We start from the raw sequence: 26,325 nt of genomic DNA, 5'->3' as shown, positions 1-26,325 counted from the left end.
CATCCAACACTACGGTCTCACAGTCTATGTCTCGCTTGCTCCTTTATCAGCGAGACATAGACTGTGAGACCGTAGTGTTGGATGATGCTGGACATTCTGATGTTTTGAAAAGATGTGTCCCGCCGAGTTTGTTGCCGGTCCCATATTGGGATACCCTCCTACAATTTAGGAGGGAATTAAATCTTCTCGGGTCCGTGGTGTAGGGTTGGAGCCGGCATAGTTTTTTATCGCGTATATATATATATCTTTACTTGAAAAATAATTATAGTGTATAACTAGCCTTATGAACCGATTTTGCATGTACAACCAGCCTTAAAGTTTGTAGTCTATGATTGTTCATTATTTTAGTATGTGGGTATTTTTGCATTTTGTAATTTTTCCTCAGTCACCCGTTGACCACGAACGCTGTAAAGAGTTCGAAACGTCGGGATGTATTATAAATTCAATATACGCGATATAATCCGTTTTCATAGTTTTATTTCATGAGTAACTATCGCGGTAACCGAAGACAATATTAGATTTTGTTTGTTTTTGAAAAAATTTCAAAATGGCAGCTATACTATTCCTATTCAGTTTTAAATTATGCTCGCGAGACCTCACAGAGCCACTAGTTTAATAGGTACTAAGTAGGTAATTATTCTGCTATCTAACTATGACATAAATCATCATACAAAGCTAGCGTAACCCGTCAAGCGTCCAGAAGACTACTGACTAGACTGCAGACATTTTGTGCTCGTAATGTGTAAGCTTCTATAGCCGTGTGTACAGTACAAGTATACCTCCGTCGTCGTACAGCCACCACACGTCCACGGAGCCGGCCTGGCGCCGCGTGAAGTGCTCCACCGACGTGAAGGACGACGCCCGCCGCGCGGCCGCGCCGCCGAGAGCGCGCCGCACCGCTCCGGCTACACCGCCGCCGTACAGCCGTGTGTACAGTACAAGTATACCTCCGTCGTCGTACAGCCACCACACGTCCACGGAGCCGGCCTGGCGCCGCGTGAAGTGCTCCACCGACGTGAAGGACGACGCCCGCCGCGCGGCCGCGCCGCCGAGAGCGCGCCGCACCGCTCCGGCTACACCGCCGCCGTACAGCCGTGTGTACAGTACAAGTATACCTCCGTCGTCGTACAGCCACCACACGTCCACGGAGCCGGCCTGGCGCCGCGTGAAGTGCTCCACCGACGTGAAGGACGACGCCCGCCGCGCGGCCGCGCCGCCGAGAGCGCGCCGCACCGCTCCGGCTACACCGCCGCCGTACAGCCGTGTGTACAGTACAAGTATACCTCCGTCGTCGTACAGCCACCACACGTCCACGGAGCCGGCCTGGCGCCGCGTGAAGTGCTCCACCGACGTGAAGGACGACGCCCGCCGCGCGGCCGCGCCGCCGAGAGCGCGCCGCACCGCTCCGGCTACACCGCCGCCGTACAGCCGTGTGTACAGTACAAGTATACCTCCGTCGTCGTACAGCCACCACACGTCCACGGAGCCGGCCTGGCGCCGCGTGAAGTGCTCCACCGACGTGAAGGACGACGCCCGCCGCGCGGCCGCGCCGCCGAGAGCGCGCCGCACCGCTCCGGCTACACCGCCGCCGTACAGCCGTGTGTACAGTACAAGTATACCTCCGTCGTCGTACAGCCACCACACGTCCACGGAGCCGGCCTGGCGCCGCGTGAAGTGCTCCACCGACGTGAAGGACGACGCCCGCCGCGCGGCCGCGCCGCCGAGAGCGCGCCGCACCGCTCCGGCTACACCGCCGCCGTACAGCCGTGTGTACAGTACAAGTATACCTCCGTCGTCGTACAGCCACCACACGTCCACGGAGCCGGCCTGGCGCCGCGTGAAGTGCTCCACCGACGTGAAGGACGACGCCCGCCGCGCGGCCGCGCCGCCGAGAGCGCGCCGCACCGCTCCGGCTACACCGCCGCCGTACAGCCGTGTGTACAGTACAAGTATACCTCCGTCGTCGTACAGCCACCACACGTCCACGGAGCCGGCCTGGCGCCGCGTGAAGTGCTCCACCGACGTGAAGGACGACGCCCGCCGCGCGGCCGCGCCGCCGAGAGCGCGCCGCACCGCTCCGGCTACACCGCCGCCGTACAGCCGTGTGTACAGTACAAGTATACCTCCGTCGTCGTACAGCCACCACACGTCCACGGAGCCGGCCTGGCGCCGCGTGAAGTGCTCCACCGACGTGAAGGACGACGCCCGCCGCGCGGCCGCGCCGCCGAGAGCGCGCCGCACCGCTCCGGCTACACCGCCGCCGTACAGCCGTGTGTACAGTACAAGTATACCTCCGTCGTCGTACAGCCACCACACGTCCACGGAGCCGGCCTGGCGCCGCGTGAAGTGCTCCACCGACGTGAAGGACGACGCCCGCCGCGCGGCCGCGCCGCCGAGAGCGCGCCGCACCGCTCCGGCTACACCGCCGCCGTACAGCCGTGTGTACAGTACAAGTATACCTCCGTCGTCGTACAGCCACCACACGTCCACGGAGCCGGCCTGGCGCCGCGTGAAGTGCTCCACCGACGTGAAGGACGACGCCCGCCGCGCGGCCGCGCCGCCGAGAGCGCGCCGCACCGCTCCGGCTACACCGCCGCCGTACAGCCGTGTGTACAGTACAAGTATACCTCCGTCGTCGTACAGCCACCACACGTCCACGGAGCCGGCCTGGCGCCGCGTGAAGTGCTCCACCGACGTGAAGGACGACGCCCGCCGCGCGGCCGCGCCGCCGAGAGCGCGCCGCACCGCTCCGGCTACACCGCCGCCGTACAGCCGTGTGTACAGTACAAGTATACCTCCGTCGTCGTACAGCCACCACACGTCCACGGAGCCGGCCTGGCGCCGCGTGAAGTGCTCCACCGACGTGAAGGACGACGCCCGCCGCGCGGCCGCGCCGCCGAGAGCGCGCCGCACCGCTCCGGCTACACCGCCGCCGTACAGCCGTGTGTACAGTACAAGTATACCTCCGTCGTCGTACAGCCACCACACGTCCACGGAGCCGGCCTGGCGCCGCGTGAAGTGCTCCACCGACGTGAAGGACGACGCCCGCCGCGCGGCCGCGCCGCCGAGAGCGCGCCGCACCGCTCCGGCTACACCGCCGCCGTACAGCCGTGTGTACAGTACAAGTATACCTCCGTCGTCGTACAGCCACCACACGTCCACGGAGCCGGCCTGGCGCCGCGTGAAGTGCTCCACCGACGTGAAGGACGACGCCCGCCGCGCGGCCGCGCCGCCGAGAGCGCGCCGCACCGCTCCGGCTACACCGCCGCCGTACAGCCGTGTGTACAGTACAAGTATACCTCCGTCGTCGTACAGCCACCACACGTCCACGGAGCCGGCCTGGCGCCGCGTGAAGTGCTCCACCGACGTGAAGGACGACGCCCGCCGCGCGGCCGCGCCGCCGAGAGCGCGCCGCACCGCTCCGGCTACACCGCCGCCGTACAGCCGTGTGTACAGTACAAGTATACCTCCGTCGTCGTACAGCCACCACACGTCCACGGAGCCGGCCTGGCGCCGCGTGAAGTGCTCCACCGACGTGAAGGACGACGCCCGCCGCGCGGCCGCGCCGCCGAGAGCGCGCCGCACCGCTCCGGCTACACCGCCGCCGTACAGCCGTGTGTACAGTACAAGTATACCTCCGTCGTCGTACAGCCACCACACGTCCACGGAGCCGGCCTGGCGCCGCGTGAAGTGCTCCACCGACGTGAAGGACGACGCCCGCCGCGCGGCCGCGCCGCCGAGAGCGCGCCGCACCGCTCCGGCTACACCGCCGCCGTACAGCCGTGTGTACAGTACAAGTATACCTCCGTCGTCGTACAGCCACCACACGTCCACGGAGCCGGCCTGGCGCCGCGTGAAGTGCTCCACCGACGTGAAGGACGACGCCCGCCGCGCGGCCGCGCCGCCGAGAGCGCGCCGCACCGCTCCGGCTACACCGCCGCCGTACAGCCGTGTGTACAGTACAAGTATACCTCCGTCGTCGTACAGCCACCACACGTCCACGGAGCCGGCCTGGCGCCGCGTGAAGTGCTCCACCGACGTGAAGGACGACGCCCGCCGCGCGGCCGCGCCGCCGAGAGCGCGCCGCACCGCTCCGGCTACACCGCCGCCGTACAGCCGTGTGTACAGTACAAGTATACCTCCGTCGTCGTACAGCCACCACACGTCCACGGAGCCGGCCTGGCGCCGCGTGAAGTGCTCCACCGACGTGAAGGACGACGCCCGCCGCGCGGCCGCGCCGCCGAGAGCGCGCCGCACCGCTCCGGCTACACCGCCGCCGTACAGCCGTGTGTACAGTACAAGTATACCTCCGTCGTCGTACAGCCACCACACGTCCACGGAGCCGGCCTGGCGCCGCGTGAAGTGCTCCACCGACGTGAAGGACGACGCCCGCCGCGCGGCCGCGCCGCCGAGAGCGCGCCGCACCGCTCCGGCTACACCGCCGCCGTACAGCCGTGTGTACAGTACAAGTATACCTCCGTCGTCGTACAGCCACCACACGTCCACGGAGCCGGCCTGGCGCCGCGTGAAGTGCTCCACCGACGTGAAGGACGACGCCCGCCGCGCGGCCGCGCCGCCGAGAGCGCGCCGCACCGCTCCGGCTACACCGCCGCCGTACAGCCGTGTGTACAGTACAAGTATACCTCCGTCGTCGTACAGCCACCACACGTCCACGGAGCCGGCCTGGCGCCGCGTGAAGTGCTCCACCGACGTGAAGGACGACGCCCGCCGCGCGGCCGCGCCGCCGAGAGCGCGCCGCACCGCTCCGGCTACACCGCCGCCGTACAGCCGTGTGTACAGTACAAGTATACCTCCGTCGTCGTACAGCCACCACACGTCCACGGAGCCGGCCTGGCGCCGCGTGAAGTGCTCCACCGACGTGAAGGACGACGCCCGCCGCGCGGCCGCGCCGCCGAGAGCGCGCCGCACCGCTCCGGCTACACCGCCGCCGTACAGCCGTGTGTACAGTACAAGTATACCTCCGTCGTCGTACAGCCACCACACGTCCACGGAGCCGGCCTGGCGCCGCGTGAAGTGCTCCACCGACGTGAAGGACGACGCCCGCCGCGCGGCCGCGCCGCCGAGAGCGCGCCGCACCGCTCCGGCTACACCGCCGCCGTACAGCCGTGTGTACAGTACAAGTATACCTCCGTCGTCGTACAGCCACCACACGTCCACGGAGCCGGCCTGGCGCCGCGTGAAGTGCTCCACCGACGTGAAGGACGACGCCCGCCGCGCGGCCGCGCCGCCGAGAGCGCGCCGCACCGCTCCGGCTACACCGCCGCCGTACAGCCGTGTGTACAGTACAAGTATACCTCCGTCGTCGTACAGCCACCACACGTCCACGGAGCCGGCCTGGCGCCGCGTGAAGTGCTCCACCGACGTGAAGGACGACGCCCGCCGCGCGGCCGCGCCGCCGAGAGCGCGCCGCACCGCTCCGGCTACACCGCCGCCACCGCCGCCGCCGCTCCTGAACAATATAATATTCTATATAATAGCCTCATCATTCTAAATATTTCTTTCACTTCTCATGCTCGTAACGTTCGACTAAGTCGTGCGTAGACGACATAAAGTAAAATTATCTATTACGACACTTATTGACTTAGCAATAAAGTCCAACATCTGCCATACAAACTGCTAGCCCTGCCGGGGCGCCCCCGACCGGCGTGACCCGCGCCCCCGACACAACCGAGTACAATTTACTTTAATCTTGAATAAATACGGTAAAATAACCTAAAATATTGGATATTTTTGTATATTTTACTCACACTCGAAGTGAAAAGCAGAGTGTATAACTCAGGCATAAATGTCTATTTTTATCCTCGACTATATTGGTCCTCGCTGCGCTCGAACCAATAAATTGCCTCGAATAAAAATGGATCGCTTCATGCCCTTGTTGTACAATCTACTATAATTCTGATGTTTGTTACCGTTATATTATGTTACAAATGCATTTCCGTTATTAAATTATCATTTAATTGCTTAAAATAATAAATATAAAGTACAAAAATTTGCCCGCGAAAAGCTAGTGAGCGAAACGCGCGAAACGTCACGTAACGTCACGCGTTCGACAGATTAGTTCACATAAGTGTCATTAGTAGCAAACGTCAGTTGGACCGTCCAACGTGTGACGTCATCACGCTCTGTCGAATTCGCGCCAAAAATTATGAGCGTTTCAACCGCTCAAAATTGTTTTTCCCCTCACTAGCTCGGAAAGCCGTCTTTTATCCTTTAAAACAACCGGGGGAAAACGCATTTTATACACTAGTGGGGAAAGTAATTTGAACTTGGATGGAGCGTGTTTAAGTAGCTTTTGACAGATAACAGAACGTAAAACGCTCATAATAATGGTTCGTTCGATATTAATTATTATTAAATAAATGGTTTGAGAATTTAATAAAAAATACCAAATTTAGCTTTATTTAAATTCACAACTTCCAGAGTTTTCTGTTATAATATCGTATTATCGTAGAAAAATGTGTGATTCCAGTGATGAAGATGATCTAATGCCTGTGGATGTTGCACTTTCCTCGCTATATTAGTGAGGGGAAAAGTTTTGTGTTACACACGGGTGCAAATGTATTTTACTTCACGTATGTTGAAACACTCGCCTCGCTCAGGATTCTATTTTAGAACCACGAGCGAAGCGAGTATAGAATCCTTTCGTTTGCTCGTGTTTCAATTCCACACTCGCGGGTAAAATACAACTTTGCACCTTTGTATAACAAATAACTATTTTAACATTTTAAATATTTTTTTATGAAATACCATGCGCAAACAGACGGGGGCGCAATCACTTAAGGCTTTATAAGGCAGAGGTACTCTTAATATATTTCCTACCTGATTTTGAACTTTATTTGTAAGTTGTAGGATTCAATTTTGCATAATTACTGACCCCATTATGCCTTATAAAGGGTTTAATTGAGTTTACTCCTACACTAATCTACCTTCTTCTAGAAAACCATCGCCATGGTTCGAACTTAATTTTTCAAGTTAAGTGTTAGGGCTGTAAAAAACAAAGAAAATGCGATATTGTGTTTAAATAATGCTCGACTTATTTATTCGGTATAAATATTTAAAAGTATTAACAGTATAAAGTACATACTTTTCTGGAATATTTAAATAGAAGTTAGGTTTAAAATGTGAATGAATGCGTGAATTCAATTTAATTTACCTTTCCTTCTGTTCAGTGTTAGCGGGCTTGTTGGCAGCGGCATTGGGGTCAGCAGAAACGGCAGCACGCCGCAGCTGCGGGGAACCCAGCGACACGTCGGACATGCTACTACCTGCGATATCGTAAGAGATTATTCACTCCTCTTAAATAATAAAACCGCCTTTTGTACCCTATGTAGAAGAGACAAAACTTATTTTCTCTCCAATCTTTTTCTGCCTAGCCAGCGGATGACAAAATTGATTTCCCTGCTTGTTGTTACAATAAAGCAGCATGTTTATGTCGCGGGTATTACTAGCTTTTAAGCCAGATGTGGTTTAAAAAAATAGGTTCACTGCTCGGTAGCGTAGGTACAGTTGCGATCAGATATCGGATCTGCCAAGGTACTCAAAAATATCTAAACATGTACTTTAACGCCTTAATAATAGAGGCTATGATTAGATATTTGCGAACACCATGGCTTGGCCGCTCCGATATACCTATCTGATGGTGACTGTGATTGTAACTGTACAGTACGAGATCACTACGTTCGTATTTTTATTAAATAAATCATATTGTCATATTCAGTTGAAGGCAGGTGAATATACACACAGCCGCTTAATTGAACTTCACTGGACATATATATTTTCTTGTGTACGAGTTAAGACGAATTGGACAGGTAGTAATGTTGACATGTTGAATCTTACCTCTTGAGTGCGTGTTCAAGCTCTCAGTAGACTTGGATTCCTTACAGTTGTCCCCCATAGATCCTGCAGAATGTGTTAGCATTGTACATTGAACATTGTGTTATATACACATGAATGGGGAATGAGAGATTAGACACTATGAGTGGGCGTTTTTAATAAAAATGATTAATGAATTTAGCACAACGCCAGTTCATGATGTTCGAAACTAAATACTTAACATACTAAAACATATTATATGAGGTAAGTGATGACAACTTCTATGATGAGCCTTGGGTACAATGGTACAATTAAGCAAATGTGGCACTCTTACAAAACACTGTCGTACACACGCCTGCGTCAATACGTTGTTTGTGATATTACCTATCACACTCCTCGGCTCTCATGAAACCTCTACCATGTGAATCCGATGTCTACTTAGTTTTGTAACAAACAGACGACTACTGAATTTTGTGTATGAGTGACGGCGAAATAAAGACAAACTTATATTATTAGTAAACTGGACCGATAAAGCGAATCTATGTGGAGAAAAATAAAGGAGGCCTATGAAGCTCGTTGATAAAAAAAAATTGAAATAGTTTTTGCTATTATTAAAATTATCAATTATAAATTACATGCACTTTAATCACAATATTATTGTAAATCAAATTTCATGACTTAATATTTTGGCTTAGTCTTCGTTATTTACCCCGTGTAATCATGACATCAGCCATAAAAGTGCATGGCGACTTTATTAATGAATTCATTCATAATTTCTCCAGGCAATTTCGCAGCTCACTGTACAAAAACCAACAAAAAAGACAGTAACAAAAGCCTGTGTCGGACCCGCACTGTTTTTTATTTTTTATTAGCCTATGTGTGTGTCCCACTGCTGGGCGAAGGCCTCCCCTCTCCCTTTTCAATCCTCCCTGTGCTGAGCAAGATCCTGCCAATCCCGCACTGTTTTAACATCTTTTTTTGTATTATGAAACTGATGAAACAAAATAACCGTGTAAGTACTTACGCGTCAGCGTGGTTAGGTCCTTAGCGTTCATATCCTGTAGATAGGCTTGCAGGTCATCATCGAGCGCCTCGCTTGTGTACTGCCCGCCCTCCACACGCAGGATCGCAATTGCCATGTGCACGTCCAATGCTTTGCTATTTCGGAGAATGCATTAACAGTTAACTAGGCTGGTATTCCGTACACATGAAATGGACAAAGAAATGGAAAATACTCGACTCGCTAGGATTGGAATTGAACTAACATCAATAAAGCCCTACCATGCTTCGATCTCTTAATGAATTAAATAACGAGGGGATGAAATCTTTAATGTATCTAAATAGAATTCGAGGCTTAATTGAAATAAAGTAACGTAAAATGAACTCACTGCATAACTTCCACGTAGTCAACGATTTCAGAACGGTCGCAGTCAAGCCAGTTCTCCTTGAAACCCATCATCAGAATGTTTGGCTTCAGCTTGCCAAGGCCACTGGTCTGCGAAAAAAATCACTTTTAAGCACTCGAATGCCGTAACGCGGATCCCCAGCAACTCGAGCGGAAATCCGAGATAACTATTTGGAAATAGTACATTATTGTCGAGGCTCGGAAGTAGCTACTTGCTGGCTGAGGATTTGTTTTAAACGGACGACCTCGGGAGTCCGTTTAATTGAATCCGAAGCCAGCAAGTAGCCTTCCAGCCGAGTCATATATAGTGCTTTTCTCAAAAATGGTGCAATAAATGCAAATATAATAGAAATATTTTACAGAAGCAACATTGTTATGTATATATTTTCACAGAAAAAAGTAAAAAGATTTGCTTTGCCGCCGTTTTATTTTCTTAATTAAAAATGGAAGTGTATTTTTCTGCTGAAAATACGCCAACCTATTTGAGACACCTAAATAGTCGCGGTACCAACATTATAATAATAAGTACTGATCATCTGTTTGGCTGTTTAATGGACCTATGCCTTCATTTGATATGGCCACTTCAACTTTTAAAAAGTTTGGAACTCGACAAATAATGGAATTTGTATGCAACATTGCAGTCCCGAAATCGAAACTGTAATGTTTTTAACTTTTTAATTTTTTGACGGACCATAAACTACGCACTTCGCGACCTACTTTTTAACCGGCAACGTCGACTTTGCCGTCTATTTTTGAGAAAATATAATTACGGCACACGAGAGGTTAAGTCTAGGAAGACATTAACGTGAATATAGCGTATAAGACTTATTTCGATACCAAATCCCGCCAAAGTTGTCGAAACATAGGCAAAGGTTCTCATTATAGTGAATATTCACTTTGCTCAAGTTTGATGAGATGTAGTTGCGGAGGTGTCAAATGTAGATTTTCTATAAAAAAGGGAGTCCCTAACCTCGACTTAATGAGATCACTTTAAAAATGAAGGAGGGCAAAATAGGGGCCAAATTTTTTCATGTAAATAACTATACACACAGCAGAGGTGGTAGGGGTATTTATTCGTGTGATGAGCACGGATATTTGTTCCTGAGTCATGGGTGGTTTCTATGTTATATATACATCGTTGTCTAAGTACCCACAACACAAGCCTTATTGAGCTTACTGTGGGACTTAGTCAATTTGTGTAATAATGTCCTGATAATATTTATTTATTTATATCGAAGTTTTCTATGACATAGAACAACTATGGCAAAGAGGCATACCTGTATAAGCGCGCTGGCGCCATCCTTGAAGCTGACGTCGTCGACCAAACTGTAGAAGGCTTTGATCTTCCGCTTGTTGAACCAGTGGTAGGCGCGGTTTGAGAGAGCCTCACGACCACGGTGGCTTACTTGATTCTGTCGTGGAACAACATATTTATGAGAATCTCAAATATAATTTTTTTATAATTTTATGACAAACAGATTAGAATTTTGATTTTAACAATTTACTAAATGTAGTAAGTATATATAATTTATAAAGAACTAACTTATAAAACTTAAAAAACTAAAAATAAATAAAACTAATCTTAAAATAAATAACTAAAAACTATTCCCCTGCGGCACGCGGCATGGTGCCGTAGATGCTGGCAGCATTTCCTCGCTGTATCGCAAAACTATAAGGAACAACTGTAAGGAATCCAAGTCTACGGAGAGCTTGAACACGCACTCGAGAGGTAAGATAGAATCTGTCAACATTACTACCTGTCCAATACTTTTAATTACATATTTATTACTTCTTTAATCCATACCACAGACTAAAAATAATAGTACTAGGTACAGAAGATTCACTCTCTAACAAAACAGGTCTATTACGACAGATATTAAAATTTCGTTAAAAACCTTTCAATCACATAGGAAGGCAGTTTATAATGGCACTACCTTATACTATAAGAATACTTACAGGTACAATGTGACCGCAAAGCATCAGCGATAAGCCTTTAGTCAGGAGGTACGTGAAGTCGGTCAGGATGGGTCTCTCGCCCGGAAACCCAGTCAGCACCAGTATTTGGGGCCTGCGAAATAACATATATATATTATATATATTATATACCAATTCATCGATCAAATTCTAATTATTTTAATGTCAGCTTGTGAACTTATGACCATTTTAGTTAAAAAGATATGATATGACTAGCAAAATACATTCAAAACGCAGTCAACCAGTCATCACACGTCGTTAAATTTTATATGAAGAATCGGCATGAGCCATTTGTGGTGACCGCGAATAGACTTGCTCCTTCTAGTTGGTTGAGTAAGCGAGAAGCGGGAGCGAAATGTCTCCATTTCAGCTGGGGAACAAATGCTTTCGTAACCGATCTTCTGCAGGTCGCATTTCTCAACCGATTTCAGGTTAAATAATTAAAATTATGGATTTTTATACAATTCAGTTTTAAAAATATTTTCGAAATGGCAGAGAGATGGGCTTAACGAGATCTGCAGGTCACAAATACACGGGTACTTAGTAGGTAAGATCACAAAGGCATTATTGAAGTCAAACCTGTAGTTTTTAACGTGTTCAGTGACGCGGTTGAGCTGGTGCGCGCCTGACAACGCCGCCTTGTACGTCTGTGCTTGCGTTGTCGAGCCCCAGTTCACATCTGCATACAACACACCCATACACAAACTACATACATATACAAACACATACATACTACACATATACAAACTTTACTTTAGTCGCTAAGGGAATATGAAGTCCACAGCTACAAAAATAAGATTCAAAATTTTGAAGACCTGTTTGGTCTAGTGGGTAGTGACCCTGCCTGCGAAGCCGATGGTCCTGGGTTCGAATCCCGGTATGGGCATTTATCTGTGTGATGACACAGATATTTGTTCCTGAGTCATAGTTGTTTTCTATGTATTTAAGTATTTATATATTATATATGTCGTTGTCTGAGTACCCACAACACAAGCATTCATGAGTTTACCGTGGGGCTTAGTCAATTTGTGTCAAAATGTCCTGTAATATTTATTTATTTATTAAAAAAATGCACTACAAATATGGAATAAACGTAGGTACGTGACTCGTTCTTGGGTTGGATAAGCCAAAAAAATTATAAAGGCCTTATTAAGTGATTAATCTGTTGTCTCCACAGTTCAATACAATAACTGCAATAGTACTGTCAAATCCTATAACAAGATTAATAAAATTCAAATTACAAAGACCAAGATTCAAACTTGAGGGACTACAGCCGCGTGAAACTGATTGATAGTTTTTTATAAGTTCTTTACCACGCAATTTTTTTACCAACTGCCTGAGATAAGTGGTAGACCTATAGTTATATTTACGGCGATCCGTATGAGAACGGCATTACCTGGCTTCCTGTAGGACACGAGCAGGTAGAGCGCGAGCAGGCACGCGAACGTGACGAGCGCCGTGATCCACGAGATCACGAACATGATCGCCAGGCACAGCACCGCTCCCAGTAGCGACAGCCACATATTGTACAGCTAGCATAGAAAAAAAATTAGACGAACAATACAACGCGTAATACCATTCAGTAACATTAGCCAGCCTTCCGACCGAGGGGTGACGAAGGCGATAGAACGAGTAGCGATCAACTATTTTCTCGCGTAAGAAACGTAGGTACTTGTTCATGGAATTAGAGATGAGCATTTATTTTAAAGACAAAACACGCGCACGCGAAAATGTATTGGTATTTCGCTAATCGCTACTTGCTTGTCGCTGATCAGTTGTGTCGTCCTCGAGAGCTATAGTTTGTCGGCCTGTCTCATTTCAAACATAGACAGAGAGAATCATACTATCTTTGTCTTACACTAGTACTAGCACCCAAAAGAAAAGGATGAGTATAGTTTTTTTTGTTCTTATCTACTGACAATTTGGTTTGACCAACTATATCCTCACCGTAGTCACCGTTGTCTTAGCAAAATAATTACATACTATCATAGAGTAACTTATACTAGAGCGGTATTGTCATAGTAAATTTTGTAACCCCAGTAAATTCACTGCCATCTGTCGATACACTTTAAAACTAAAAATGAAGATTTATAAAAATACGATAAAATGTATTTAAATATAGATAAATGATTTTTTTTATTTGCATTAATTATTTTTATGATCTTGACCCATGTTCTTTCACTGATAAGCGTTAAAATTGTTAAATAACAAACGAAACCGTCAACGCCATCAATACGACAGTAGGCCAAAGCTAGAAGCGCCCTCTGAACGAGAATCAAATTTTCGTGATTTTCGAGGCACGTTTTTTCCTTAGACTGTATCCATCTATTACGGAGTTATATCTATCTTTAATACTATGTATGTAACCCATGTAGGACAGTGTCGTACAGCCGTATCGTACATATAATTTTTTACTTTGTTAGAACATTTGTGCTTGAGAATTAGTTTGCTTTATTGCCATTAAGGCTGTAAAACAATTAACTGTGTTGAAGTGTGTACTTACTCTAAAAGTAGGCCTCCAACCGACGGGTTTGGCGAGACTCGCGTGGAATGTTGAGAAGTTAATCAACGTATACGCAGCAAGGAAGAAGTTCGAAATCAGCGGTGCGATCTGGTTCAAACCACCTGTAAACAAAAATTAAAAAACAACGTAAGAAAAGCGTGTAGTTTGGGCCTCCCAGTCATAATAAGGGTAGCAAAACCATAATGATTTAACGAATCTCGAAATTCACGAGTTATCATCGGTCACATTCTTCTTACCCATTAGAATGAATGCAAAAGCGATAAGAAAGGTGAGCACGTATCCTCGCACTGGCTCGTTGTTCTTGCCGTAGCCCTTCGCGAAGAACTCCAGGTACGGGTACAGCTTGTCTTGACACAATGCCTGGAACATAACAATAAATAATCAAGGTAAAACGTCACTTTTTGCTTGGAATGCCAGATAAAACCCATGTTGTACTTATTACAAACTCATCGACGTCGAATCGGCTCAAGCCTTTAACTGCGTACGATCACAAGCGGTTGCATATTAAACTGGAAAAGCGGCTAGTCGCGCGGTTAGCGGCCCCTGCGGTTAACCGCTAGTGTGTTATGGCCCTTAGTCACAGGACGGACACGCCATACATCAAAAATCATTTGCGTTTCTATGTGTGAACGGCACCTCTGTACACGCGTCATGCGTCATTGTGTGAGTAAGTTGCTTAAAAACCGAACTGCGCGTTAGCCAAAAGCTCGTCAATCTGCTGTCGCGGGGCGAGGTAATTCGAATCGGGGCGGGGCGGTGCGTGGCCGTTCTGTATGATATAGTTATTTACGATACAAGTGCGGAAAAGAGGAGGAAAGAGGAAAAGGAAATTCAAAACGAGTGGCGATAAATTAAAACACGACCGCAGGGAGTGTTTTAAATCGACACGAGTTGCGAATTACCTATTCGCACGTGTATCGTACAACGTTTTACAGTACATATGGCCCTTTATACTTTCGACATATGCACGAAAAGTGCTCTTTTACGCACTAGTGCGAGAAAGTAGCACCATATGTACTGTAAATACTATTACTTATTATGTGCCTTTGTGTCACCTCGTGGCCTAAAAAACATACCTGGAATACTTTGGGAGCGGATACGAGAGAAGCTAACGCAGAAGATAGAGTGGCTGCGAAGCATCCCGCGTATATCAGAGGTCCAAAACCAGACACCAGACGTATCACCTGTGTGCAAACAAAAAACAAATATGTAGTATAAATATCTGTTTAACACATTTTGAAAACACCTCACTGTAACACAAATATTTAACTTCTCAAGTTGATCTGTAAGTTATTTTGTATTGGTAGTGACCCCGGCTAGTGCCTGTAAATAAATAAATAAATATTATAGGGCATTCTTACACAGATTGACTGTCCCACGGTAAGCCCAACGATATATATAATATATTAATACTTAAATACATAGAAAACACCCATGACTCAGGAACAAATATCTGTGCTCATCGCACAAATAAATGCCCTTACCGGGATTCGAGCCCAGGACCATCGGCTTCACAGGCAAGGTCACTACCCACAAGGCCAGACCGTCCGTCCGTCGTCACTGTCGTCAGCCTGTGAGTAATACTGAAGTTAAAAGACCTGTATTCGAATCCCGGAGGTATTTTTTGTGTGATAATTAATTTGGATATTTATTCCTGAGTTAGAGACCAAGGCCATAGTAAGTTTTCGCACGGCATTTTCATATTTTTTTTTTCCTTATGATCAGCTAGATATCTGCGTTTTGTCATAATAAACTCACATCATTACTATGATGCAGTCCGTACTCGCAGCTCCTGTTAGTGCAGGCGCCCATGGTCCAATTGGCCACATCTTCCACCGCGCCTGTGGCTTCCCGTAGCACAGTCCAGCCCACGATCACGGCAATCACCAGGTACGATAGGGTCGTTAGTAGAATGGCCAGGATAGTACCTTTTGGTATAGATTTTTGGGGGTCCTGAAAACAAAATTTATTATTTTATGTTCAAGTTACTTGTTTAACTCTATTACTACACGTTGCCACGAATTGAGACATGCAAGGAGCTTGATTAACACAGGCGTCAACTAAACAAGATTCTTGTATAATCTTGGATTATTGTACAAAAAGATGTAAAGGGGGCGTAGCAAAACTTCAAGGGAGGTATGAAAATTTAACAATATAGAAATCTCGCAGGTTTCCTTAGTATTTTACCGCCTCAAAATGAACGAGGGGTGTGAGATTTATTTAATAAAAAGTCGAATTTAATACAGAATGAATTCTACGCCGTCCATCCTTTTGCTTGGTATACTTTAAGCCAAAAGTATATTGTACAGATTTCTGTATTTATTAATTACCTTAAGATCGCCAGAAATATTAGCGCCAGCAAGAATCCCTGTAGCCGCAGGGAAGAATATCGAAAACACGGAGAAGAATGAATGGTCCACACCCTCGTAGAACTTGTAATCAGGCCCCATGTTGTTTCTCAATACCGTCACTGAAAAAGGAAACATACGTGACGTAATAAACTGAAATAAATGTCATATACTAAGAACACCAGCCCCCTGCACCTGCACACAGGCACCTGCCGCGATAGCAGAAGACGCTGGTTCGATTCCAGCCTGGGACACCGGAGGCCTTGGTCATTTTTTCTTAGTATATGACATTTATTTCAGTTTATAATTTATATAGTAGTGTTTCTACTTAAAATAAAAACAAATTAAAGTATTTTCTGTAAATAATTTAATTTGTTCTAATACTTCTAACAGACAACCAAACCAAACGACCATAATACATATATGGTATCTTTAAGTATCTTGCTAAATTCAAAATATGTGACGTTTTCAACCCAAAAGGGTACTTATTGTCGGTTGTCAATAAGGCGCTATTTTCATATAGCTTCAATTCGAAATCAACCTTATCGACAAACAACAATGTGGTACCTTTTGGTGGAAAACGTCACATATTTTGAATTTAGCAGGATACTTAAAGATACCATTACAAGACAAGATTTTTTATCGCCTGTCACTATGCCTGTCACTTTCGCACTTACATACTTGTTAGAACGTGACAGGCATGGTGACAGGCAATAAAAAAGCGACCGTGCTTAGCCCGTTGGACCATTTCATATAAACAAATTGAAAGCCGGCAGGGAGGGATATCATATAAACATTACTGTGCCAAGGTACTAAAGTAAGTCCCCAAACATCAAATTGGTTGACTAAAAAAAAGTACAAAATCAAAATCACACATTCATGTTCTGCGACAAACATTGGAAGACACCATTGTGAAGACTTTATTACCTTATTCACGTAAAAGTAAAGTCTACAAAATATGGTCAATAACATTGTGTTTCTTGTTGTCTAATAAAATCTAAATTTTTGAGCTTTAGCCTTCCTACATGACCAGTATCACGAGTTCACGACTCAATAATCATGTACCTTATATTATTGACATAAGGTCTAGATTGGCATACTTACTGTTGTATCCAACAAATCCCTGCGCAATCTCGACATCGCTTTTCGGGCCTACAATGGCCCCTATTAGAAAATTCGCTATGGCGGCTAGGAGTATGAACAGCAACACTATTTGGGCTTTGGCCTCCCACTCCATGCCCACCATAACAATACCCGTGAGTAAGACTATAGTGATGCAGCCGTAGATTGTTTGGTCCTGAAATAAATAAAAAATAACTTTTTCCAGTGGTATTTAAATAAATTGTTCGAGCGCGCTAGACCCACGGCTACTCCGAGCAGTCAGATATAAAAACGAAAATCACAGTTTAGTAAAGCGTCTTTGGCGTCAGGAAGGGGCAACGGGACTCGTCACTTTTCGCTGTCAACGAAATACCAATCGGTTTTGATAGAAAGTGAGAATTATAATAAATAAATAATAATAAAATTGCTTTTTATTTCCACATTACGTAGAGTAGATACATTTCAAATAACAATTTTTAAACCCTCTACCTGTTACCTACTTTATCCTGTCTACTGTAAAAACTGTAAAACAGTTTGACATAAGAGTATGTCCACGTGCAGATAAACAATGCAAGTTCGTGTATTTAGATTGGATAAAATTGTAATGTGTTGGTTATGAAGGGTCGGCAACGCGCATGTTACACCTCTGGAGTTGTAGGCGTCCATAGGCAACGGTGACTGCTTACCATCAGGCGGGCCGTATGCTTGTATGCCACCGAGGTATTAAAAAAATTAAAGCATTTGTTGAAATACAGTAGTAGGTACTTACCTAAGTTCTAAGAATGTTGTGCATATCAACTTTTACGATTATTTCAGCATTTGAAATTTATTGGTTTGAAATGCGTAACGCCAGGTAGGTAACTAAGTACAAATCCATTCACTGCAGCAAAGGAAGATTATCCGAGTATTTCAGCGTTCAAGTGGGACAACTAGATATATACCTAATTAGAGGGAAAGAGACTTACCCATGCCTTGCTGACTATGTATGCCGACTCAGGTATGAGCGTTATAAGCGACTCGCCAAAGCCGACGACATACATAGCGCAAGCGACAGCATTCGCCATTGAGAATATGAGGCCGATGCTGCCGCCAAATTCGGGGCCGAGCGATCGCGATATCATGTAGTACGTTCCGCCTGGAGAGAGATTTTAACACAATTAAATTGTCATAAAAACAGAAATATAATGTTGAAATTAGTCAAACAATATGTGACGACAGAAAAAGGTCAACCACTACAATTCTAAAGGTAATGATTAATTTTGTCACCAAATACGTACGTAATATTTCAATAGATATATAGGGAAAACAATGAGTGTTGTTTGTGGAGGAGTTTTGGCCGACGAATGTCAAGTTCCGACGGTTCCGCGGGCGGCTTCCTGACACTGCGGGCTTGCATAATTCATCGCAGCTATATTAATGTGTTTTGTAGATTTTAGTTTTAAGATGTATTTTTTATAATATCCCCTGAAGTGGCAGGAACCGCCTCGCGGACAATTAACGTCATTTAAATTAGGAATTTGATTAATTAAAATAAACTCGAAATTCCTTCAACTCAAAAATGACGTATGCCACTTGAAAGGTTATGTATATTATACTAGTTTAAAGGAATTTATCTATGGGCTATTAGTTGCCTGAAATAATGATTTTTCATTTCATTATATGACGGGGCAGGAAGTTGAAACTCATTGAGGGTGAAGTGACATGTTGACTGATATTTGATTCTAATATTCTCAACTCTGGGTAACAGAACAGATATTTTCCGTTTCTTTGGTTATCATTACCTCCCTTGATGACCCCGTTGGTGCTAATCGCAGACATGGAGAGCGCCGTGATGGTGGTCACCACTGACGTCGTCATGATGAGCAGGATTGACTGCGCTGCCAACGAAAACGAATACACAATGAGTCACATTTACACTACACATTACTAATATCGTAATAGTTTCAGAGTAAATTTTACACTGAAATCATATGAAGTCATAAATACATAACCAGAGTGGTTGCGTGGGTGAGTGAGTTCAGTTAGGGCAAAAATTATTTCGTATGTTTGTCTGGTTTTCCAGCTGTTCTCATGGTTTGACGTGTGAAATATTGCTTAAACTACTTCATAAACCTGAGATAATATAACTTCTACATACCCACGCCAGCCTGCCCAACCACCCAGGAGAGTCGGAGAAAGAGCATCACGCCCCAAATGTTAAGCAGACATCGCATCAGCACGCCCTTAATCCAGCCGAACTTCAGGTTGGGGCTGGGCAACGCCGGACCCTCAGCGTCTTTCTCCATGGTTTGACCTGGCTGAAAATAACATTTCGTGAGAAGTGTTTTTAAAAAGATGAACTTACGAGATAATAGTTAATCTGTTGTACCTCCAATCGTATAATTCCTGGGGAGTTTATAATTAATCAATGGTTTGCTGTAAATATAGGTACAGATTTGTTTTGGAATTGTATGACACAAAACTAAATAACAGCAGCCTGTTATAATACAACGGCAGTTCTCCCATCATTGTGAAAAGGACGATTTTCATTTTCTGATCCAACCACCATGAGGTGGTGATGAGGATCACCTCATCGGTAGCAGATCAACGAGAGATTTAGTCTTCCGACTTTGTTTGCACTACTATATAATTCAGGTTCGGTTCCTGGCCGAGACACCTAGGCAGCTAGTCCCAGATTGATGCACATATTTCTCATAGGCTCAACTTATTGGTTCTAAAGTTGATCTACGATATTCCAAGCATTCTCCTTCAAAACATCTAAAAAAATTAAAGATTTTTTTAATTTTTTCGTCCCGCTTTCCCAAGAGGTCCAGGTTTGAGCTTTGAAGTTTATAAGCGATTTCTTCAGTCAAAATCCTACGCCATAATTCATAAGTCGCACCGTAACCCACGTAGGTGCTTTAAATAAGGTTATTATTTACGCCTGACTCATCCAGCGTTGCAATAATCAATGCACTCATCAAAAGGTTAACAGATCATATGGCGCGTTATCTTAATGAACAACGCGACCTGAGGGCTGGGGTCAGAAGGTAACCATAACGATGATAAGTACATTGTTAATTGAAACTTGAGTGTCTCCTTGGTTATTAGTGAACGATGATGCAAAATCTAGGAGGTGTTTAATCATAAGGCAGGAAATTTATATGTATTCTGGGGATTTGCTAAGTGTGTGCATATTCAGTAAAACAATTTTGACAATCGAACTTCTTCGCTAAGTCTGCAAACCTTATTTTATATTACAAATTACACATATGTCTACCCGAACACTTCACTGCTTACATGTGAGAAAGCAACCATAACGATACAGGCCTAGGCACAGCCAAGGTTTTAATTATACCTATAGTCTACAGTCTACACAAATAATTTATGTTTACAATAGTTTTCCGGGATATTGCCTATTGTGTGGACTAAGGACTGCTCGTGCAAATAGTACGTTTAGAATTATTATTATTATAAATTGGTTAACTAATATAGTTGCTAACGAAAATCCACCATCACAAACTATTCAACTATCGAGTAACTATCCAAGACCGTGAATTACGATTGACTCTTACAAACCTTCTACTTTGGCGTTATTGTCTTAACTTACTTATGTCTATGGTGGCGCAATTGTATAAACATTTGTGGTCAAAAGATGCACCTTCCATCCCCATTTGCATTTGCTAGATACAGTCTAAGGTTCGCGTAACAGATCATAGCTTATGATATCATCAAATACTTGCAAGGCTAGGCCATCTTAAACGTATAAAGGTCATCCATCACTTGCTCTTAACCGTATCAAACGAGGACAATTAGCTAATGAGTCCCGTAATAGCCATTACCGGTACCTGTGTAGGAACGTCACTGGTTAGATGGACATAAGTAGATAATCTGTATTATCCCATTATTAGCCGGCTTATATCTGACGTAGTATTTCGTCATACTGTAATAGCCCATTGTCGCTTTAGTGGTAAACATCAGGGAAGTTAAAAAGTTTTAAAACGCAAAAACAATGAACAAAACCAGTTTCAGTCACAAATGGAATGGGACGCTGACGCAGCGTACGGCGTCATACAGAATGGCCTCCTCTCTCGCTTTATGGTGTAAACACTGTAAACAACTTACAGCACACAGTTGCTGTCACTCTGTGTCTATAACCCGGATTTTCACGGGTGGACTCAGTGGATTGGAGTATCTGAATAAGAGCATTATTTAAATAAGACTGTGACGGAAACTCACCTTCCTGGACAGAGAAGCATTGTGCAGCTCGTCCAATGTGGGTCGGGGCGCCGCGTGCAGGGACAACACGTTCCTGTAGTTGTCCAGCCTGGGCAACGCTTCGCGGGTGAAATGTCTGTTGACAAAATCTTAATTTAGGTTTACTTAAACGATGCAACTGCATTTCTAAATATTCAGGCTAAGTCGAAGGGGACATCACAGACATTGAAATCCAAACATCTACTATACTGTGGTATAGCGATGGACAGAGGAAGACTAGAAGAAGACGCCCTTAGATCCTGTAATTTCGGCCAATGGTGACTTGCAGCCGTCGCGGTAGCGATACGCACTCAGGCTTTTTTAGTGTTCAATTTACATTTCAACATACCAAATCAATATTGATAACCCTCTGAATGTCCTAAATCTGATGATATTTTATTTACTGATCTTAACTGACACAGGGCTAAACTATAATGGATGTTCTGGTTCATACACATTCAAATGTGTTGGTTTGTTCGCCGTAAAGTTTGAGCAAAACAACAATTCGCAGTACGTTACGACATATATAGTTTCGTAATTAATAATTTTATGTTCTCTATAACTTCGACAGACCTAACTTCTTACCTGAAGCTCTTGCCATATTTGGTGTCAGACGCCGTGAGCGGATCGTCGCTCTCCATCCCCGATTCGTTGGAGTCCTCCGTTGCCTCATCCTCAGACTTGCCCTGCATCTGCAGCAGAATAGAATAGACATTGGTACGAGTTAGCGCGACAAATGTTATCAAATAGTTACTAATAGAGACTTTTGAGTAGAGGTATCTTAGGCGGCTGGGCCGCCGCCGAGGACCGGCAATAATACAAGGTTTGAATGGAAAATATGTACAATGCTATTTTAAAAGCATAAGCATAATTTGTACCTAGACCTAGTCATTCTAGTCAAGTTACCTAATACCAGCGATCCTAATACCTACCTATTTCCTTTCAACGTACCCAAAAATCCCCAAGTTGAGCATCGGTAGCTATTTATGGTATAGACAAAAAAAACCTGGATGAGTAATCGTACAAAACGTATGTTGACATTATTGACGGTTATTCTATTTGTATAATTTGCCATCGTAACTAATTCAAAAACATGCGTTGTATCAATGGAACTACGCATTCTAAACATGTGTGGCTCTTCAAAACATGCGTACCAAATATGCAATTAAGCTCTTCGTATTCAAAATATAAAATAAATAGGTACGAGTACTAACAGCTAAACGTAACGTTTGGTGAACCTAAACAAAATGTAAATTGTGCCTTACATTTTTTTTTATTTAAAAATATATACGTTTGCTTTTCTACATATATACACTTTGCTTTCGGATATACAAGGATAATATGCGTCGTATGTCGTAACGTTGTACTATCTCGCTCTCTACGTTCTCTTCATAGTGACCAAAGACCACCTGAGTATCCACTGCGTAGAAGATAGAGATTGTATTTTGTTCTTAAGCTGTTCGCTGTGAATTCTGCAGCCGTGTGCTGAGGTACGGAGATGTGTTGATAGCCTTAAAGGGCCAAAATCGCAAGCAACACATCTGATAATGTAAGCGCATATAGATTAACGGAGTTTAGGGTATTCTTCTTCTTCTCCTGTCGATGGTTTCAGACTGTGCGGGACCAGAAAGTAACGACATTTATCGTATTTAGAGTATTGCCTTGGCATGAAATTTGTATAAAACAATTAATTACCTAAAATCATGCGTATCGTAACAATGAAATCAATTATCACGTTGTCCTAATGCGTTAAACATTGGAGCACGACTTCACGGTGTTTTCGGAATTACACAAGGACGTAACGCCATGCGTGACCATGGTCATGTCATAGAAATGTACCTACCTAATAGGTATTTAGGGCATTTTGTTACTTTATGGTTACTAAAGGACTTACCTACACCTTGTTACATCCCAGATACAAAAATGACAGTTACATTGCCTCAATTTGTCCAATCGATATGCCATAAACCACATACAGGCATAACATAAGCAGGGAGATTAGATGGTAAATTGGCCAATCAAACAAGTATCTGGTATACAAAAATACAATTTAGCCACGCAGGCGATTTTAAACGATGATAATATATGATGATGATGATGATAATTTATGATTTATGATGGCTTTCCTTAATGTGTTCAATTGTTTATCGATCGGATTAAAAACAAGCTTCAAATACATAGTCGCAATATTTCTACACAAACCCACTGAGAACCGAAAAACGCGATACAAAAACAAAAACAACCCATAGAAGAATGCCATCTGCTTTCATCAGACGGAGTTTAGATAAACATAAAAAATATAGTCGTTAATTAATGTGGTGATATTCTAAAAACTTACGTGCCTTTGTAATTAGATCTCTCACTTCCTTCTCTGAACATTTTATAATTCATCTCAACAGTAAACCTGACCAATAACCTACACGTGTTCTCAGAAGCCAGAACTAAGTCTACAGCTCCGTAAGCTAGTATTTATCATTAACATCAGCATAAGAACATCACTTAAACATGAAATTACCATGATTGTGATCTAACTACTGTTGACACTCATCACTGGGACAGATTTTTAATGATTTGCACAAGTACAACTATTGTATTGTGCAGAACGAATTATTTCAGTCTTGACCTAATTCAGTCAGCAAAAATCTTAAAGTAAAATAATGTGTTTTACAATACATAGAAGTTTTTCAATGAAATACCTTCATATAAAGACATATCACGTTCGGGGTTCAATCAGTTCCAACGACCGCGATTTCGTTGCTTTCTTCAAATATGTGCTATGGATATGACACGATCGAAAGTTGATCAATTTAGTACCTAGTACCTTGTCACTTTTACTTAATTGAAAGGCCTACATATTGAATGTGCTTATTCCACAGTATAAAACTAACTACAGTAGGTAGGTAACTACGTCAGCTAATGTGAGAAATTCTTTTTCCCTGCGGCCTAAGCTCTTAATTTATTGCCTGTCGTATGTTGATAGGTGATAAAAATGCGACCATGCTACGCCACCTGCGGTTGTAGCCTGTCACGTTCTAACAAGTACAGTCGAAGGCAAAAATATCGATCCAGACAAATGGCTCAAAAATATGTGAACACGACTTTATTGTCTAACTAAGGTGTATTAAGAGCGTACACAAATTTTTGAAACTTTGGGAAATTTATGCTATTGACTGTACGTAAGTGTGAAAGTGACAGGCATAGTGACAGGTGATAAAAATCCTGCTACAACCGCTGTCTACGTAAATTATCAATCCTTGATTACGCTGGCGTCCCTAATCACTGAAGCTAATTTAATTTACCTTAGTTATATTTTAAACCCACTTAGTAAATTGATACCTGGCGTTGGCGTAACCTTGACGTTTCGTTAAAATCGAGAGATATCCCTTCAGGCCCCTAGTTTCATATTTAAAAAGACCCGTATCTGTTTCTTCATCTTTAAAAATAACGTCTTGAACTAATTCGCCTTATCGTCAGATTCCAGCCACGCTCAATACTAAAAGGTCCTAAATATCAGTTTATCCAATGAACATAAGCTACTTTGATTTGGAACGGTAGAATTTACGAGGACTGCTAAGTTTAGCCGGTCTAAATATAGCCACACTTGAACCTTGTTAACACGGACAATGGTAACAAGCAGGGACCGGCCCGCTATCCCTTATCGGGGTTTTATAAGGGTATTGCATAAGGCTTAACTCACCATACCCTTTGCCAGACGAAACCCTTTGTTTTGGTTTTAAAAACCCTTATATAAAGCTACCACATTTGAGTAATCGGTAGCCCAAATACCCTTACAAAACCCTTATCATCCGCTCACCAACACCTTGCATATTGCTTATAAGGGTTAGCCTTATAAAGGGCTTCCCTTTTAGCATATAACCGTGCTAATTTAAGTCGTCTACCTTGTTCATAAAGCACACATTACTTCGAATCCGAGCGATCGTCGGCGGCGACGGCGGCGTTCTTTGACTAGGCAAGTATTTTCTTTCCTTTTCATACACTACCGTAGATATATACTAATCCTGTCTCTTTCACGCAAAGGGAAACCTTTATAAAAACCGCTTAAAGATAAGGGTAACCCTTATTAAGAGCTAGCCTTATTTTTGGTTAGCTTTTCGGTAAGGGTTAGTCAAAGGTAAGGGTATGAATGGGCTTGCAGCTCAAAAGGGAAAGTCTTTCAATGTGTTAGCCGTGTTTAAGTGTCGCCCATTGAAAGGGTTTTATCGCGGAAAGGGTTGTCCGGTCCCTGGTAACAAGTGAAATGTCCTATTAGGATAACGTGCAGAGGTGTAAAGTGCTGGCGATGGCGGATTGTCTGGATTCGTCTGCCTTCTTGAAATTGTAGGCTATGCAAGTCACTTCCACATAACTAGACATTCACATTGTAATGTAACTTTTTAACCGGCTTCAATATCAAGAAGAAGAAAGTCCTATTCATATTCATATTCGTATATTCATAATAATTCATATTACATGTATTAGTGTTAATTGCAAAACTTTGTTTTGACAAACGGAACACTTATGGAATCACTTCGGTCTTGCAAATCAGTTAAGTGCGGTTTTTTTTATACATTAAAAATTAAAAAAATATCAATTAAATTAAAATTAGCATAATAGATACAATGCATTATAAATACAATGATAACATTAAAAATTAAAAAAATCAAAATAATTGTAGTTGTTGTTGTTGTTGTAGTCCTGTAGTGGGGTGGTTATATTTAGGGTTCCGTACCCAAAGGGTAAAAACGGGACCCTATTACTAAGACTCCGCTGTCCGTCCGTCTGTCTGGCTGTCTGTCCGTCTGTCACCAGGCTGTAATACAGCCGCTGTATCTCATGAACCGTGATACCTAGACAGTTAAAATTTTCACAGATTATGTATTTCTGTTGCCGCTATAACAACAAAT

The 26,325-nt window shown here is 44.4% G+C and overlaps 1 protein-coding gene across 1 annotated transcript in view; it reads right to left on the bottom strand.

The window, feature by feature from the left end:
• LOC134748964 (bumetanide-sensitive sodium-(potassium)-chloride cotransporter) overlaps positions 1–26,325 on the bottom strand; it is a 49,958-nt gene that overhangs the window by 5,962 nt on the left and 17,671 nt on the right. The window contains exons 2-21 of the mRNA XM_063683830.1: positions 22,007–22,113; positions 21,404–21,518; positions 19,323–19,482; positions 18,967–19,062; positions 18,151–18,320; positions 17,189–17,381; positions 16,067–16,206; positions 15,495–15,689; positions 14,813–14,920; positions 13,973–14,096; positions 13,716–13,837; positions 12,609–12,744; positions 11,792–11,891; positions 11,195–11,306; positions 10,516–10,650; positions 9,222–9,328; positions 8,858–8,991; positions 7,858–7,920; positions 7,175–7,286; positions 5,316–5,470 (exon numbers count right to left, since the gene is read on the bottom strand). Of these exons, the coding sequence (XP_063539900.1) occupies positions 5,316–5,470; positions 7,175–7,286; positions 7,858–7,920; positions 8,858–8,991; positions 9,222–9,328; positions 10,516–10,650; positions 11,195–11,306; positions 11,792–11,891; positions 12,609–12,744; positions 13,716–13,837; positions 13,973–14,096; positions 14,813–14,920; positions 15,495–15,689; positions 16,067–16,206; positions 17,189–17,381; positions 18,151–18,320; positions 18,967–19,062; positions 19,323–19,482; positions 21,404–21,518; positions 22,007–22,113 (2,584 nt within the window). The remainder of the gene's footprint in view (positions 1–5,315; positions 5,471–7,174; positions 7,287–7,857; positions 7,921–8,857; positions 8,992–9,221; positions 9,329–10,515; positions 10,651–11,194; positions 11,307–11,791; positions 11,892–12,608; positions 12,745–13,715; positions 13,838–13,972; positions 14,097–14,812; positions 14,921–15,494; positions 15,690–16,066; positions 16,207–17,188; positions 17,382–18,150; positions 18,321–18,966; positions 19,063–19,322; positions 19,483–21,403; positions 21,519–22,006; positions 22,114–26,325) is intronic.

Source organism: Cydia strobilella, chromosome 17 (assembly GCF_947568885.1).
Source record: "Cydia strobilella chromosome 17, ilCydStro3.1, whole genome shotgun sequence".
NCBI lineage: Eukaryota > Metazoa > Arthropoda > Insecta > Lepidoptera > Tortricidae > Cydia > Cydia strobilella.
This window is presented reverse-complemented; position numbering and strand designations above follow the sequence as displayed.